Here is a 17,714-nt window from a genome sequence, read left to right as displayed (position 1 = left end):
ACTACATTATATACACTACATTACATTATATACACTACATTATATACACTACATTACATTATATACATTACATTATGTACACTACATTACATTATATACATTACATTATATACATTACATTATATACACTACATTATATACACTACATTACATTATATACACTACATTACATTATATACACTACATTACATTATATACATTACATTACATTATATACACTACATTATATACACTACATTATATACATTACATGACATTACATTATATACACTACATTACATTATATACACTACACTACATTATATACACTACATTATATACACTACATTATATACATTACATGACATTACATTATATACACTACATTACATTATATACACTACACTACATTATATACACTACATTACATTATATACACTACATTACATTACATTACATACACTACATTACATTATATACATTACATTATATACATTACACTACATTATATACACTACATTACATTATATACACTACATTACATTACATTACATACACTACATTACATTATATACACTACATTACATTACATTACATACACTACAATACATTATATACATTACATTATATTCACTACATAACATTATATACACTACATTACATTATATACACTACATTACATTATATACATTACATTACATTATATACACTACATTACATTATATACACTACAATACATTATATACACTACATTATATACATTACATGACATTACATTATATACACTACATTACATTATATACACTACACTACATTATATACACTACATTACATTATATACACTACATTACATTATATACACTACATTACATTATATACACTACATTACATTATATACACTACATTACATTATATACACTACATTACATTACATTATATACACTACATTATATACACTACATTACATTATATACATTACATTACATTATATACACTACATTACATTATATACACTACAGTATATACACTACATTACATTACATTATATACACTACATTATATACACTACATTACATTATATACATTACATTACATTATATACATTACATTATATACACTACATTATATACATTACATTATATACACTACATTACATTATATACACTAAATTACATTATATACATTACATTATATACACTACATTACATTATATACACTACATTACATTATATACACGACATTATATACACTACATTACATTACATTATATACACTACATTACATTATATACACTACATTATATACACTACATTACATTACATTATATACACTACATTACATTATATACACTACATTACATTATATACACTAAATTACATTATATACATTACATTATATACACTACATTACATTATATACACTACATTACATTATATACATTACATTATATACACTACATTACATTATATACACTAATGCTTGATTATATTAAAGTAATTACTGTAGAATATGTAGTTACTGTAAATTACTATATATATATTCACTTCATTTTGTACGTTTTATCTCTGAATTAGTTTGTGTTATCTTCAAATCACAGTATTTTCAATATAGCTTTAGTGGATGTGATTGACTTTGTGGTCTTAAACCGTATTCGCGGTGTGGACATTCGGACGCGACTGAGATAACCCGGCTCGATTTGGGTCCAGAAGAAAAACCAGTGGATCCCTGATCTAATATATACAAGCCGTGCACTTCAAGAAGCCTTGATGACTGCAGAATATGTATAGTAGTTACTGTAAATTACTATATATATATTCATGTTGTTACTGTAGAATATGTACAGTAGTTACTGTAAATTACTATATATATATATTCATGTTGTTACTGTAGAATATGTACAGTAGTTACTGTAAATTACTATATATATATTCATGTTGTTACTGTAGAATATGTACAGTAGTTACTGTAAATTACTATATATATATATTCATGTTGTTACTGTAGAATATGTACAGTAGATACTGTAAATTACTATATATATATTAATGTTGTTACTGTAGAATATGTATAGTAGTTACTGTAAATTACTATATATATATATATATTCATGTTGTTACTGTAGAATATGTACAGTAGTTACTGTAAATTACTATATATATATTGTTGTTACTGTAGAATATGTATAGTAGTTACTGTAAATTACTATATATATATATATATTCATGTTGTTACTGTAGAATATGTACAGTAGTTAATGTAAATTACTATATATATATATATATTCCTGTTGCTACTGTATAGTATGTATAGTAGTTACTGTAATTAGTTGAAATAATAGACAAATTGCAGTAATAAATAGCGTAGTCAACATCTTTGGAATCACAATATTTATCATATCCAGGTTCATACAAATACATGCTCAATAATAATTTGAATATTAACAACAATAACAAAGCTACAAGGCTCAGATCTTTTGTTTAACGTCCCCTTTACACACATGACAGAACACTGCTTTAAAGACCCAGTGCATTCAAAAATGTGATTTTCCTTGTGTTTTATATATCATTTACACACCAGTGAGGTTGGAACAATACTGTGAATTATTTTTTTAATGACGATAATGCCCTTTTAGCGTAAGAGCTGTTAGAAGAGACCGCATCAAATATCTGACTGTTTTTGGATGGACTTTTGGCCTGCCTGGTGACATCACGGTAAATGAGTGAATAGACCAATAAGAAAGAGAGTTCCAAACCTCTCTGCCAATAACAGCTAGTTTTCAGTTTTCCCCTCCCCACTCAGACCACTCTCAGACAATCCTAGCAACATTTTCTTTCATTTTGTACCTTTTTCATTGAAAATAATCCCAGTAATGTACTTATCAGAAATGATTTAATCAGATCTTTAACTCATGCATTACATCCCAAATGGCACCCTATTCCCTATACAGTGCATTACTTTTGACCAGAGCCCTATGGGCCCTATGAGCCCTAATTCAAAAGTAATGCACTATGGGCCTCGATCAAAAGTAGTGCCCCTATATAGGGAATAGTGTATCATTTGAAAATCAGCCATGGAAACCCACAGCTGACTAGTCAGTACGTAAGAGAAAAGTACAACTCATATAATCATGTCGACCTAGCCAATAAAGAGCAGCAGCGACGCTCTACAGCCAGGCATTTTTCCCAGGGACTTTAGCGGTGAGCGTATTCATGGAAAAACCTCTGAAAATGTCCGCGTAAAATGACACCTTTTTTTTTTTGTACAATCTGTTATAGTATGCTGGGCTACAACACTCCTTGAATCGCGGCCAACGTACAGTATGTATTTATACTTATAGAAAAGGATTAATTAAATTAAATCAATTAAACTACTAATTATGGCAATAATTATCAAGAACACACAACATAATATATATATATATATAAACACAACAATCAAAAACATGTACAGTATTTACAAAGACATTAAAAAGGATTTTGACTAACGGTCACGCCCCCTACCCCTACCCCTACGGTCACATAACAACAGGAAGAGAAAACTGTTCCAAACCCTCAAGCCCTTATTCACTATGTAACAAAAAAAAACGAAAGGAGGATAGAGAGTCAAAGTAACTCCCCTATGTCTGGTCCTTCACTCATAGCGCTGTGTTCACCCCCCCCCCCCAACCCCAACCCCTACATCCCCAACCCCAACCCCAACCCCTACCCCTACATCCGAGATGAAGTCACGTTCAGGAATCTTTCTCCTGACACGGAGGAAGAAACAGGAAGAACAGCTCCTGCCCCAAAACATCTATTGACGTCCTGCCCATTTAATAATATGTACAACACATTAGTAACATCTGTAATAAACACAACACAGCATCCCTGTGTGCGGCTCAGCGGCTCCGATACCTAAGGTCATGGGTTTGATTCCCGCTGGGGCCACCAATACGTAAAACGTGTTCACGCTTCCAACGCTTTGGATAAAAGCGTCTGTTACGTGGAATATAAAAACTCGCAAAAACAACACAGGCAAGGACGATGGATCCCTGTTCAGAAATAATCCTCAGGACACTATTATATATATATATATATATATATAATCTTCTCTTTGTTAGCTCCTGTATGTATTCAGTCACGTAGACCTTGAAATGAGCCCCCCTCCCTTCATGTAAATTATGAAATGAGCCCCCCTCCCTTCATGTTGACTTTGAAATGAGCCCCTCTCCCTTCATGTAGACGTTGAAATGAGCCCCCCCCCCCTTCATGTAGACGTTGAAATGAGCCCCCCCCCACCCTTCATGTAGACGTTGAAATGAGCCCCCCCCCCACCCTTCATGTAGACGTTGAAATGAGCCCCCCCCCCTCCCTTCATGTAGACGTTGAAATGAGCTCCCCCCCCTCCCTTCATGTAGACGTTGAAATGAGCCCCCCCCCACCCTCCCTTCATGTAGACGTTGAAATGAGCCCCCCCCACCCTTCATGTAGACGTTGAAATGAGCTCCCCCCCCACCCCCTTCATGTAGGAGTTGAAGTGAGCTCCCCCCTTCATGTAGACGTTGAAATTAGCTCCTCCCCTTCATGTAGATGTTGAAATTAGCTCCTCCCCTTCACGTAGACGTTGAAATTAGCTCCTCCCCTTCACGTAGGAGTTGAAATTAGCTCCTCCCCTTCACGTAGACGTTGAAATTAGCTCCTCCCCTTCACGTAGACGTTGAAATTAGCTCCTCCCCTTCGCGTAGACGTTGAAATTAGCTCCTCCCCTTCACGTAGACGTTGAAATTAGCTCCTCCCCTTCATGTAGGAGTTGAAATTAGCTCCTCCCCTTCATGTAGATGTTGAAATGAGCTCCTCCCCTTCATGTGCTGTACCTGATATAGTGCTGTACCTGACACAGAGGGAGACATTATCACATGCTCTATAATATCCCCACATGGACTCTTAACAGTCCTTGTTTTCCGTCGCAGCACAAAATGTGTCTAACGGACGTGTGATGTTATTTCTTATTGTACTGCAGTTTCAGAGGACTGTAGGGGTAAATACATTACAAAGACAGAAGAGAAGAGGGGAGGGGAGGAGGAGGGGGAGGGGAGGAGGAGGAGAGGGAGAGGAGGGGAGGGGAAGGAGGAGAGTAGGAGAGAAAAGGAGAAGGGGGAGGGGAGGAGAAGGGGGTGGGAGGAGAAGGGGGAGGAGAAGGGGGAGAGTAGGATAGGAAAGGAGAAGGGGGAGGGGAGGGGAGGAGAAGGGGGAGAGGAGGGGAGGGGAGAGGAGGGGAGGGGAGAGGAGAAGGGGGAGAGGAGAAGGGGAAGAGGATGAGAGGAGAAGGGGGAGAGTAGGAGAGGAAAGGAGAAGGGGGAGGGGAGGAGAAGAGAAGAGGGAGAGGAGGAGAGGAGGAGAGGAGAAGGCGGAGAGCAGAGGAGAAGGGGGAGAGAGGGGAGAGGAGGGGAGAGGGAAGGAGAAGGGGGAGAGGAGAAGGGGAAGAGGATGAGAGGAGAAGGGGGAGAGGAGGGGAGAGGGGAGGAGAAGGGGGAGAGAAGGGGAGAGGGGAGGAGAAGGGGGAGAGAAGGGGAGAGGGGAGGAGAAGGGGGAGAGAAGGGAAGAGGAGAGAAGAAGGGGGAGAGGAGGGGAGGGGAGAGGAGAAGGGGGAGGGGAGAGGAGAAGGGGGAGGAGAGAAATAGCAGGTGATTTCTACTCCATCTCCCCCACAAGGCCAGTAAAGGCAAGATCGAAGCCATAGCAGGTTTCTTTGAATAATACAGTAGATTTAAAGGTAACATCTCTTAGCCATGTTGAAGATGAGCAGATTAAAAGAGACTTAGTGCAGGGCTAATAATGGACTGTGGGCAGTAGACACACACACAGACACAGTACAATGCTATTAGACACACAACACATCAACACTAGCCCACATATCACACAGTAGGAGAAAAAAAACGGTATTTCAACTGTTCAACGGTGACATATTTCCAGGGAAGTTGATGTCTTTCTGGTAATGTTAAAATGTCCTTCCACACCTTTAAGACCCTATGCAGGTATTGCCATACATGTTCAGGGGAAATTGTAACGCTCCAAAAATAGATGTCTTTTAAGAGCTGAGACGAAGGGAACCACAGCAGGGTTTATATGTTCCACGGCCCATGTAAACCACAGACTAAAGAACGGAATGGAAGAGAGGACAATGGAAGACATCAAAAGGCCTTTCATTCCCATACCCCCCCCCCCCCCCCCCTCAGAATAAGTCAGTCCAGGGTTCAAAGGTCAATCTCAGTCTGGACACTGATTTGCTTCAGGGTAAAAGAAAAGAGATGGGTACGGGTGACATTAACCTTCTGATATCCACCTCAGATTACATGAATCCAGAGATTAACATTCAATCTGGACACTGGAGACCTTCACTGGACAAGGAAAAGGACAAACAGTACCACTCCAAACCTGTAGGAGCACTGTCATGGGATATAAAGGTTATTGTCAATGTCAAACTCGTACAGCCGGTCCATTGGGGGCGGTCAGGGGTACTTGGGATCCACAGTCGTAGTCACGGTCAGCCATGTGGTGCCTGGCGATCGGTCTGCCGTGGTGAGGGTAATCCCGTCTGTCCACCTGTCTGTCCCGGAAACTAGCGATGTAACTCTGAGGAGGGAAGGGGAGGGAGAAGGAGAGGGTAGAGAGAGAGAGTGAACGATTACTCCAGATGTCCATAGACACAAGACACAGACAGTGATGAAGACAGATGAAGATTATTTTGCTGTGAAATATAGGTCAAATATAGGTCAAATTAAGATCCTACATCTGTAGTGAGTCAGTCATAGACGTGGTTGTGTCCAAAAAGGTACCGTATTTTCTATATACTGTTGACCAGGACCCAAAGTAGGGCACTACTGTTGACCAGGACCCATAGTAGTGTACTAATGTTGACCAGGACCCAAAGTAGTGCACTACTGTTGACCAGGACCCATAGTAGTGTACGAATGTTGACCAGGACCCATAGTAGGGCACTACTGTTGACCAGGACCCATAGTAGTGCACTACTGTTGACCAGGACCCATAGTAGTGCACTACTGTTGACCAGGACCCATAGTAGTGCACTACTGTTGACCAGGACCCATAGTAGGGCACTACTGTTGACCAGGACCCATAGTAGTGTACTAATGTTGACCAGGACCCATAGTAGGGCACTACTGTTGACCAGGACCCATAGTAGTGCACTACTGTTGACCAGGACACATAGTAGTGCACTACTGTTGACCAGGACACATAGTAGTGCACTATATAGGGCAGGGGTTCTCAAGGAGGCACTGCACGTTATCAGCGGGCTGATCTCCACAATAAAATAGTTTTTATTTGAGTTGTCCATTTGTCGGGGGGGGGGGGGTACTAATGGCAGATGAAACCAATTTTGGCCAAGGGATGTGCGAGATATGTTAAGAGGGTGTAATAGAATACAATACAATGTACAATTACTCTTTACTCATTAGACATTTTATATTTATAAAAAAAAGAATAATCCACTTTGACATTATGAGGTATTTCGTTGTAGATTGTTGAAATCCTTGTTGTTAATCCTACTTTATAACACAATAAAATTTTAATAAATCCAAGGGGTCTGAGACACTGTACACAGTTCCACTGCTTTAATTGGTCTAACGTTTTGATTGGTCTAACGTGTTGATTGGTCTAACGTGTTGATTGGTCTAACGTGTTGATTGGTCTAACGTGTTGATTGGTCTAACGTGTTGATTGGTCTAACGTGTTGATTGGTCTAACGTGTTGATTGGTCTAACGTGTTGATTGGTCTCTAACGTGTTGATTGGTCTAACGTGTTGATTGGTCTCTAACGTGTTGATTGGTCTAACGTGTTGATTGGTCTAACGTGTTGATTGGTCTAACGTGTTGATTGGTCTCTAACGTGTTGATTGGTTTAACGTTCTGATTGGTCTAACGTGTTGATTGGTCTAACGTGTTGATTGGTCTAACGTGTTGATTGGTCTAACGTGTTGATTGGTCTAATGTGTTGATTGGTCTAACGTGTTGATTGGTCTCTAACGTGTTGATTGGTTTAACGTTCTGATTGGTCTAACGTGTTGATTGGTTTAACGTTCTGATTGGTCTAACGTGTTGATTGGTCTAACGTGTTGATTGGTCTAACGTGTTGATTGGTCTAACGTGTTGATTGGTCTAACGTGTTGATTGGTCTCTAACGTGTTGATTGGTTTAACGTTCTGATTAGTCTAACGTGTTGATTGGTCTAACGTGTTGATTGGTCTAACGTGTTGATTGGTCTAACGTGTTGATTGGTTTAACGTTCTGATTGGTCTAACGTGTTGATTGGTTTAACGTTCTGATTGGTCTAAAGTGTTGATTGGTCTAACGTGTTGATTGGTCTAACGTGTTGATTGGTCTAACGTGTTGATTGGTCTAACGTGTTGATTGGTCTCTAACGTGTGGATTGGTTTAACGTTCTGATTGGTCTAACGTGTTGATTGGTCTAACGTGTTGATTGGTCTAACGTGTTGATTGGTCTCTAACGTGTGGATTGGTTTAACGTTCTGATTGGTCTAACGTGTTGATTTGTTTAACTGTTGTGTCTATCCAGATAATAAAAAGGCATCCAGAAAAGAAAATTAAAGAAACAAATAGTTACATTTAATTTGTGGTGTGCATAATCATAAACCAAGTCATTGTAGCCTATCATTTTACTTCCCCAGTGATAACCATGACAACCGGCTGACTTGGCTCTGCTGTACCGCAGCCGAAGCCTGCCAGCAGCCTACCCACCGAAGGTTGCACCGTGTCCATTACAATGTAGAAAAAAGCGTATCGGGCTATCTTTCAATAGTTATCCATATTACCGGAGCTTCATCTTATTCTTTCTAACCATTTCTATGGCGGATGCCAAAACGTTGGAGATAACAATAGATGGCGAGGTCCAACATAGTGGGACACACTGACAGAGAAAGAAAGAGGGTCTTACAGGGGACAGCACGTCCCCATCGAAGCGTCGAATGGGGTTTGGTTTCCTGTGGTAGGTGATAGGCTCAGGGAGGAGGGGTTTGTTGGTGGTGGTGGTGGTGGCGGTGGTGGCGGCGGTAGGAGGAGGGTAGGTAGGTGGAGGAGGGCGGTGGTACTGCTGATGCTGGAGCTGCTCCGGCTGCTTCTGCTTTTGTTGCTTCTGTCTCTTCTTCTTCTTCCTCACTTCTTTCTGCATCCTCTCTTCCTTCTGGTGGATCCTCATCAACTGGACCCTCCGCTGCTGTCGACTGAGAACAACTGGAGAGAGAGAGCAGGAGAGGATGAGAGAACAGAGGGGGAGGGAGAGAGAGCAGGAGAGGATGAGAGAAAAGAGAGGGGAGGGAGAGAGAAGGAGAGGAGAGAAAAGAGTGGGAGGGAGAGAGAGCAGGAGAGGATGAGAGAAAAGAGGAGGAGGGAGAGAGAAGGAGAGGAGAGAACAGAGGGGGAGGGAGAGAGAGAAGGAGAGGAGAGGAGAGAAAAGAGGGGGAGGGAGAGAGAGCAGGAGAGGATGAGAGAAAGAGGGGGAGGGAAATATATAGAGTAAGAGTGGAGAGGGGTAGACAAAGGGAGGGAAAGAGAGAGACGGTAGGATAGGATAAGAGACAATGAGAAACAAAACAGCGGGAGAAAGAGAAATAGAGAGAACGAGCTCCAAACATTGTCATCAAACATGCCCTATTTCAAACAACTACACTCAGAACGGGGATTCCACAAAGATAATCCTAAAATGTGTTAAGACAGTCCCCTATGCAGGCAGCAGGACGAATAATACTGTTTCCTGTTCATTACCAGCAGCAGGACGAATAATACTGTTTCCTGTTCATTATCAGCAGCAGGACGAATAATACTGTTTCCTGTTCATTATCAGCAGCAGGACTAATAATACTGTTTCCTGTTCATTACCAGCAGCAGGACGAATAATACTGTTTCCTGTTCATTATCAGCAGCAGGACAAATAATACTGTTTCCTGTTCATTACCAGCAGCAGGACAAATAATACTGTTTCCTGTTCATTACCAGCAGCAGCAGGACGAATAATACTGTTTCCTGTTCATTACCAGCAGCAGGACGAATAATACTGTTTCCTGTTCATTACCAGCAGCAGGACTAATAATACTGTTTCCTGTTCATTACCAGCAGCAGGACTAATAATACTGTTTCCTGTTCATTATCAGCAGCAGCAGGACTAATAATACTGTTTCCTGTTCATTATCAGCAGCAGGACTAATAATACTGTTTCCTGTTCATTACCAGCAGCAGGACTAATAATACTGTTTCCTGTTCATTATCAGCAGCAGTAGGACTAATAATACTGTTTCCTGTTCATTACCAGCAGCAGGACTAATAATACAGTTTCCTGTTCATTATCAGCAGCAGCAGGACTAATAATACTGTTTCCTGTTCATTATCAGCAGCAGCAGGACTAATAATACTGTTTCCTGTTCATTATCAGCAGCAGCAGGACTAGTAATACTGTTTGCTGTTCATTATCAGCTGCAGCAGGACTAATAATACTGTTTCCTGTTCATTACCAGCAGCAGGACTAATAATACTGTTTCCTGTTCATTATCATCAGCAGGACTAATAATACTGTTTCCTGTTCATTATCAGCAGCAGGACGAATAACACTGTTTCCTGTTCATTATCAGCAGCAGCGGGACTAATAATACTGTTTCCTGTTCATTACCAGCAGCAGGACTAATAATACTGTTTCCTGTTCATTACCAGCAGCAGGACTAATAATAATGTTTCCTGTTCATTATCAGCAGCAGCAGGACTAATAATACTGTTTCCTGTTCATTACCAGCAGCAGGACTAATAATACAGTTTCCTGTTCATTATCAGCAGCAGCAGGACTAATAATACTGTTTCCTGTTCATTATCAGCAGCAGCAGGACTAATAATACTGTTTCCTGTTCATTATCAGCAGCAGCAGGACTAATAATACTGTTTCCTGTTCATTATCAGCAGCAGCAGGACTAATAATACTGTTTCCTGTTCATTATCAGCAGCAGGACGAATAAGACTGTTTCCTGTTCATTATCAGCAGCAGCGGGACTAATAATACTGTTTCCTGTTCATTACCAGCAGCAGGACTAATAATAATGTTTCCTGTTCATTATCAGCAGCAAGACTAATAATATTGTTTCCTGTTCATTATCAGCAGCAGGACTAATAATACTGTTTCCTGTTCATTATTAGCAGCAGGACTAACAATACTGTTTCCTGTTCATTACCAGCAGCAGCAGGGACTAGTAATACTGTTTCCTGTTCATTATCAGCAGCAGCAGGACTAATAATACTGTTTCCTGTTCAGTACCAGCAGCAGGACTAATAATACTGTTTCCTGTTCATTACCAGCAGCAGCAGGACTAATAATCCTGTTCATTACCAGCAGCAGGACTAATAATACTGTTTCTGGTCATTACCAGCAGCAGGACTAATAATACTGTTTCCTGTTCATTACCAGCAGCAGGACTAATAATACTGTTTCCTGTTCATTACCAGCAGCAGGACTAATAATACTGTTTCCTGTTCATTATCAGCAGCAGGACTAATAATACTGTTTCCTGTTCATTACCAGCAGCAGGACTAATAATACTGTTTCCTGTTCATTATCATCAGCAGGACTAATAATACTGTTTCCTGTTCATTATCAGCAGCAGGACGAATAACACTGTTTCCTGTTCATTATCAGCAGCAGCGGGACTAATAATACTGTTTCCTGTTCATTACCAGCAGCAGGACTAATAATAATGTTTCCTGTTCATTATCAGCAGCAAGACTAATAATACTGTTTCCTGTTCATTATCAGCAGCAGGACTAATAATACTGTTTCCTGTTCATTATTAGCAGCAGGACTAACAATACTGTTTCCTGTTCATTACCAGCAGCATCAGGGACTAGTAATACTGTTTCCTGTTCATTATCAGCAGCAGCAGGACTAATAATACTGTTTCCTGTTCAGTACCAGCAGCAGGACTAATAATACTGTTTCCTGTTCATTACCAGCAGCAGGACTAATAATACTGTTGCCTGTTCATTACCAGCAGCAGGACTAATAATACTGTTTCCTGTTCATTACCAGCAGCAGGACTAATAATAGTGTTTCCTGTTCATTACCAGCAGCAGGGCTAATAATACTGTTTCCTGTTCATTACCAGCAGCAGGACTAATAATAGTGTTTCCTGTTCATTACCAGCAGCAGGACTAATAATAGTGTTTCCTGTTCATTACCAGCAGCAGGACTAATAATAGTGTTTCCTGTTCATTACCAGCAGCAGGACTAATAATAGTGTTTCCTGTTCATTACCAGCAGCAGGACTAATAATAGTGTTTCCTGTTCATTACCAGAAGCAGGACTAATAATACTGTTTACTGTTCATTATCAGCAGCAGGACTAATAATACTGTTTCCTGTTCATTACCAGCAGCAGGACTAATAATACTGTTTCCTGTTCATTATCAGCAGCAGCAGGACTAATAATACTGTTTCCTGTTCATATGTACATATTCTTACTAATTCCTTTACACTTGTGTGTATAAGGTAGTTGTTGTGAAATTGTTAGGTTAGATTACTTGTTAGATATTACTGCACGGTCGGAACTAGAAGCACAAGCATTTCACTACACTCACATTAATATCTGCTAACCATGTCTTTGTGACCAATAAAATTTGATTTGATTTAATTTAATAATACTGTTCCCTGTTCATTACCAGCAGCAGTAGCAGGATAATTTGTGTCACACATGGGGATCTCTCTTTTTTTGTGTGCCTAGACAGCATCTGTCAGAGAGGTAGAGGCAACATCTGTTAGCGTATCCACTTAATGGATTTCCCCTCCCTACCCTCTCTCTACCCCCTACCCTGTCTCTACCCCCTACCCTCTCTCTACCCCCTACCCTCTCTCTACTCCCTACCCTCTCTCTGCCCCCTACCCTCTCTCTACCCCCTACTCTCTCCCTGCCCCCTACCCTCTCTCTGCCCCCTACCCTCTCTCTACCCCCTACCCTCTCCCTGCCCCCTACCCTCTCTCTACCCCCTACCCTCTCTCTACCCCCTACCCTCTCTCTACCCCCTACCCTCTCTCTACCCCCTCCCTCTCTTGTCCTCCACCCTGCCTCCCCACACCCTCTCCCTGCCTCCACTCACACTCTCACCTCTCTCTCCCCCTCCGTCTTCCTATCCCCTGACACCCTTCAAGCTCAGTAATCAACATCTTTTAACCCAGGGGGACTAGGGAGCAGGGGTAGGAGGAGGGGGGGCACCATGTTACCAGGCTGTTACTATGACAACCACCGGATCAGAACCACACCACCTCCAAAGCTTCTTTCCCTCCCTTGTTTGCTTTTGATCACAAGCCATCACATTTTCACAGCTTTATCACATTAGATGTGTGACTTTTTGTTAATGCATCAATATATGGTAAAAAAAACTATGGTTCTCTGAAACCACTGATTCTGTGGTGGTATATAGACTACCTCCTAATACACTATATGCCGGGTAGAACCTGATGAAAGGGATATTTCTTAAATGTTAATCATCACATTAATCACTTCCAGCACCACCCCAAACATCAACATACACTATGTGACCAAAAGTATGTGGACGCCTGCATGACAAACATCTCATTCTCAAAAATCATGGGCATTAAAATGGAGTTGGTCCCCCCTTTGCTGCTTATAACAGCTCTTCTGGGAAGGCTTTCCACTAGATGTTGGAACATTGCTGCTATAATAGCCTCCACTCTTCTGGGAAGGCTTTCCACTAGATGTTGGAACATTGCTGCTATAACAGCCTCCACTCTCCTGGGAAGGTTTTCCACTAGATGTTGGAACATTGCTGCTATAACAGCCTCCACTCTTCTGGGAAGGCTTTCCACTAGATGTTGGAACATTGCTGCTATAACAGCCTCCACTGTTCTGGGAAGGCTTTCCACTAGATGTTGGAACATTGCTGCTATAACAGCCTCCACTCTTTTGGGAAGGATTTCCACTAGATGTTGGAACATTGCTGCAGGGACTTGCTTCCATTCAGCAACAAGAGCATTAGTGAGGTTGGGCACTGATGTTGGGAGATTAAGCCTGGCTCGCAGTCGGCATTCCAATTCATCCCAAAGGTGTTCGATGGGGTTGAGATTAGGGCTCTGTGCAGGCCAGTTAAGTTCTTCCACACCGACCTCGACAAACCATTTCTGTATGGACCTCGCTTTGAGCACAGGTGCATTGTCATGCTGAAACAGGAAAGGGCCTTCCCCAAACTGTTGCCACAAATTTGGGAGCACAGAATCGTCTAGAATGTCATGGTATGCTGTAGTGTTCAGATTTCCCATCACTGGAACTAAGGGGCCTAGCGCGAACCATAAAAAACAACACCAGGCCATTATTCCTCCTCCACCAAACTTTACAGTTGGCACTATGCATACAGGCAGGTAGCGTTACCCTGGCATCCGCCAAACTCAGATTCGTCCGTCAGATTGCCAGATAGTAAAGTGTGATTCATCACTCCAGAGAACGCATTTCCACTGCTCCAGAGTCCAATGGCGGCGAGCTTTACACGCAATGCTTGGCATTGCGCATGGTGATCTTAGGCTTGTGTGCGGCTGCTCGGCCATGGAAACCCATTTTATGAAGCTCCTGACTAACAGTTATTGTGCTGACGTTGTTTCCAGAGGCAGTTTGGATCTCGGTAGTGAGTTTTGCAAACAAGGACAGATGATTTTTAAGGGCCACGCGCTTCAGCACTCGGGGATCCCGTTCTGTGATCTTGTGTGGCCTACCACTTCATGGCTGAGCCGTTTTTGCTCCTATACGTTTCCACTTCACAATAACAGCTCTAGCTGGACAGAAATTTGTCAAACTGACTTGTTGGAAAGGTGGCATCCTATGACGGTGTCACGTTGAAAGTCAATGAGCTGTCCGTAAGGCCACTTTACTGCCAATGTTTGTCTGTGGAGATTGCATGGCTGTGTGCTCGATTTTATACAACTGTCAGCAATGGGTGTGGCTGAAATAGCCAAATCCACATATTTGAAGGGGAGTACACATACTTTTGTATATAGTGTATTATTGTATGTGAAAATGGGGCATGTCTATGTTTTGAAGTAAAAAAGTTAGATGACGATAAGTGGTTAAAATCACATGATGAAAAGCTCATCACGCTCAATCTTTTTAATTACAAAACCAAAGAAATCTACAAAATGGCACCATTTTCACATACGTTGATATTGGGGTGGTGCTGGAGAGGATATGAAGTTCAAAATGTTTAAAGTTTCCATTTCAGCCTTGTCCTGGGCCCTTTTCTTTTATTGTCTTGGACTAGGCTTAATCATGTCTAGGACGACATTCAAACTTGGCATGACAATGACCACCGGAGCTGGTGTGTGAGTATCCCTCTGTTAGGGTTAAAGGTCAGGGTTCAGACGTACCCTCAGTGTGTGAGTATCCCTCTGTTAGGTTTCGGATTACAGGGTTAGAGGTCAGGGTTCAGATGTACCCTCAGTGTGTGAGTATCCCTCTGTTAGGGTTATAGGTCAGGGTTCAGACGTACCCTCAGTGTGTGAGTATCCCTCTGTTAGGGTTAAAGGTCAGGGTTCAGACGTACCCTCAGTGTGTGAGTATCCCTCTGTTAGGGTTAAAGGTCAGGGTTCAGACGTACCCTCAGTGTGTGAGTATCCCTCTGTTAGGGTTAGGATTAAAAGGTTAACGGTTAGGGTTCAGACGTACCCTCAGTGTGTGAGTATCCCTCTGTTAGGGTTAAAGGTCAGGGTTCAGACGTACCCTCAGTGTGTGAGTATCCCTCTGTTAGGGTTAGGATTAAAAGGTTAACGGTTAGGGTTCAGACGTACCCTCAGTGTGTGAGTATCCCTCTGTTAGGCGTAGGATTAAAGGGTTAACGGTTAGGGTTCAGACGTACCCTCAGTGTGTGAGTATCCCTCTGTTAGGGTTAAAGGTCAGGGTTCAGACATACTCTCAGTGTGTGAGTATCCCTCTGTTAGGCGTAGGATTAAAGGGTTAATGGTTAGGGTTCAGACATACCCTCAGTGTGTGAGTATCCCTCGGCGGTGACCTTCCATTGGATGAGGACCCCCAGCAATGCCAGTACAGGCCACACCCCCATGATGACCCAGGTGAACCAGCAGACAGGACGGGGTGGAGCCACCTTGATCCTCTCAAATATGTATCTGCAATATATAATATGTATATGTAATATCATATGTAAAATATCATATATAACAGCAATATATAATATGTATATGTAAAATATAATATGTAATATATAATATGTAATATATAATATGTAATATATAATATGTATCAGTAATATATAATATATAATATGTATATGTAAAATATAATATGTAAAATATAATATGTAAAATATAATATGTAATATATAATATGATATTAATATATAATATGTATCTGTAATATATAATATATATCAGTAATATATAATATGTATCTGTAATATATAATATATATCAGTAATATATAATATGTATCAGTAATATATAATATATATCAGTAATATATAATATGATATTAATATATAATATGTATCAGTAATATATAATATGTATCAGTAATATATAATATATATCAGTAATATATAATATATATCAGTAATATATAATATGTATCAGTAATATATAATATGTATCTGTAATATATAATATGATATTAATATATAATATGTATCTGCAATATATAATATGATATTAATATATAATATGATATTAATATATACTATGTATCAGTAATATATAATATGATATTAATATATAATATGATATTAATATATACTATGTATCAGTAATATATAATATGTATCTGTAATATGTAATATCATATTAATATATAATATATATCAGTAATATATAATATATATCAGTAATATATAATATATATCAGTAATATATAATATGATAGTAATATATACTATGTATCAGTAATATATAATATATATCAGTAATATATAATATGATAGTAATATATACTATGTATTAGTAATATATAATATGATAGTAATATATACTATGTATCAGTAATATATAATATGATAGTAATATATACTATGTATCAGTAATATATAATATGATAGTAATATATATATGTATCAGTAATATATAATATGTATCAGTAATATATAATATGATAGTAATATATAATATGATAGTAATATATAATATGATAGTAATATATAATATGTATCAGTAATATATAATATGTATCAGTAATATATACTATGTATCAGTAATATATACTATGATAGTAATATATAATATGATAGTAATATATAATATGTATCAGTAATATATACTATGTATCAGTAATATATAATATGTATCAGTAATATATACTATGTATCAGTAATATATACTATGATAGTAATATATAATATGATAGTAATATATAATATGTATCAGTAATATATAATATATATCAGTAATATATAATATGTATCAGTAATATATAATATGATAGTAATATATAATATATATCAGTAATATATAATATGTATCAGTAATATATACTATGTATCAGTAATATATAATATGTATCAGTAATATATAATATATATCAGTAATATATAATATGTATCAGTAATATATAATATGTATCAGTAATATATAATATGTATCAGTAATATATAATATGATAGTAATATATAATATATATCAGTAATATATAATATGTATCAGTAATATATAATATATATCAGTAATATATAATATGTATCAGTA

General features: G+C 39.1%; 1 protein-coding gene across 1 annotated transcript in view; it reads right to left on the bottom strand.

Annotated features, from left to right (window-relative positions):
* Nucleotides 1-5,539: 5,539 nt before the first annotated feature.
* Nucleotides 5,540-17,714, bottom strand: part of tmem198aa (transmembrane protein 198aa) — a 70,185-nt gene continuing 58,010 nt past the window's right edge. The window contains exons 5-7 of the mRNA XM_031805361.1: nt 16,006-16,151; nt 8,932-9,227; nt 5,540-6,590 (exon numbers count right to left, since the gene is read on the bottom strand). Of these exons, the coding sequence (XP_031661221.1) occupies nt 6,435-6,590; nt 8,932-9,227; nt 16,006-16,151 (598 nt within the window). The 3' untranslated portion in view covers nt 5,540-6,434. The remainder of the gene's footprint in view (nt 6,591-8,931; nt 9,228-16,005; nt 16,152-17,714) is intronic.

The sequence above is a fragment of the Oncorhynchus kisutch genome, linkage group LG26 (genome assembly GCF_002021735.2).
Source record: "Oncorhynchus kisutch isolate 150728-3 linkage group LG26, Okis_V2, whole genome shotgun sequence".
NCBI lineage: Eukaryota > Metazoa > Chordata > Actinopteri > Salmoniformes > Salmonidae > Oncorhynchus > Oncorhynchus kisutch.
Note: the sequence above shows the minus strand (reverse complement) of the source record. Positions and strands in the feature narration are given on the sequence as shown.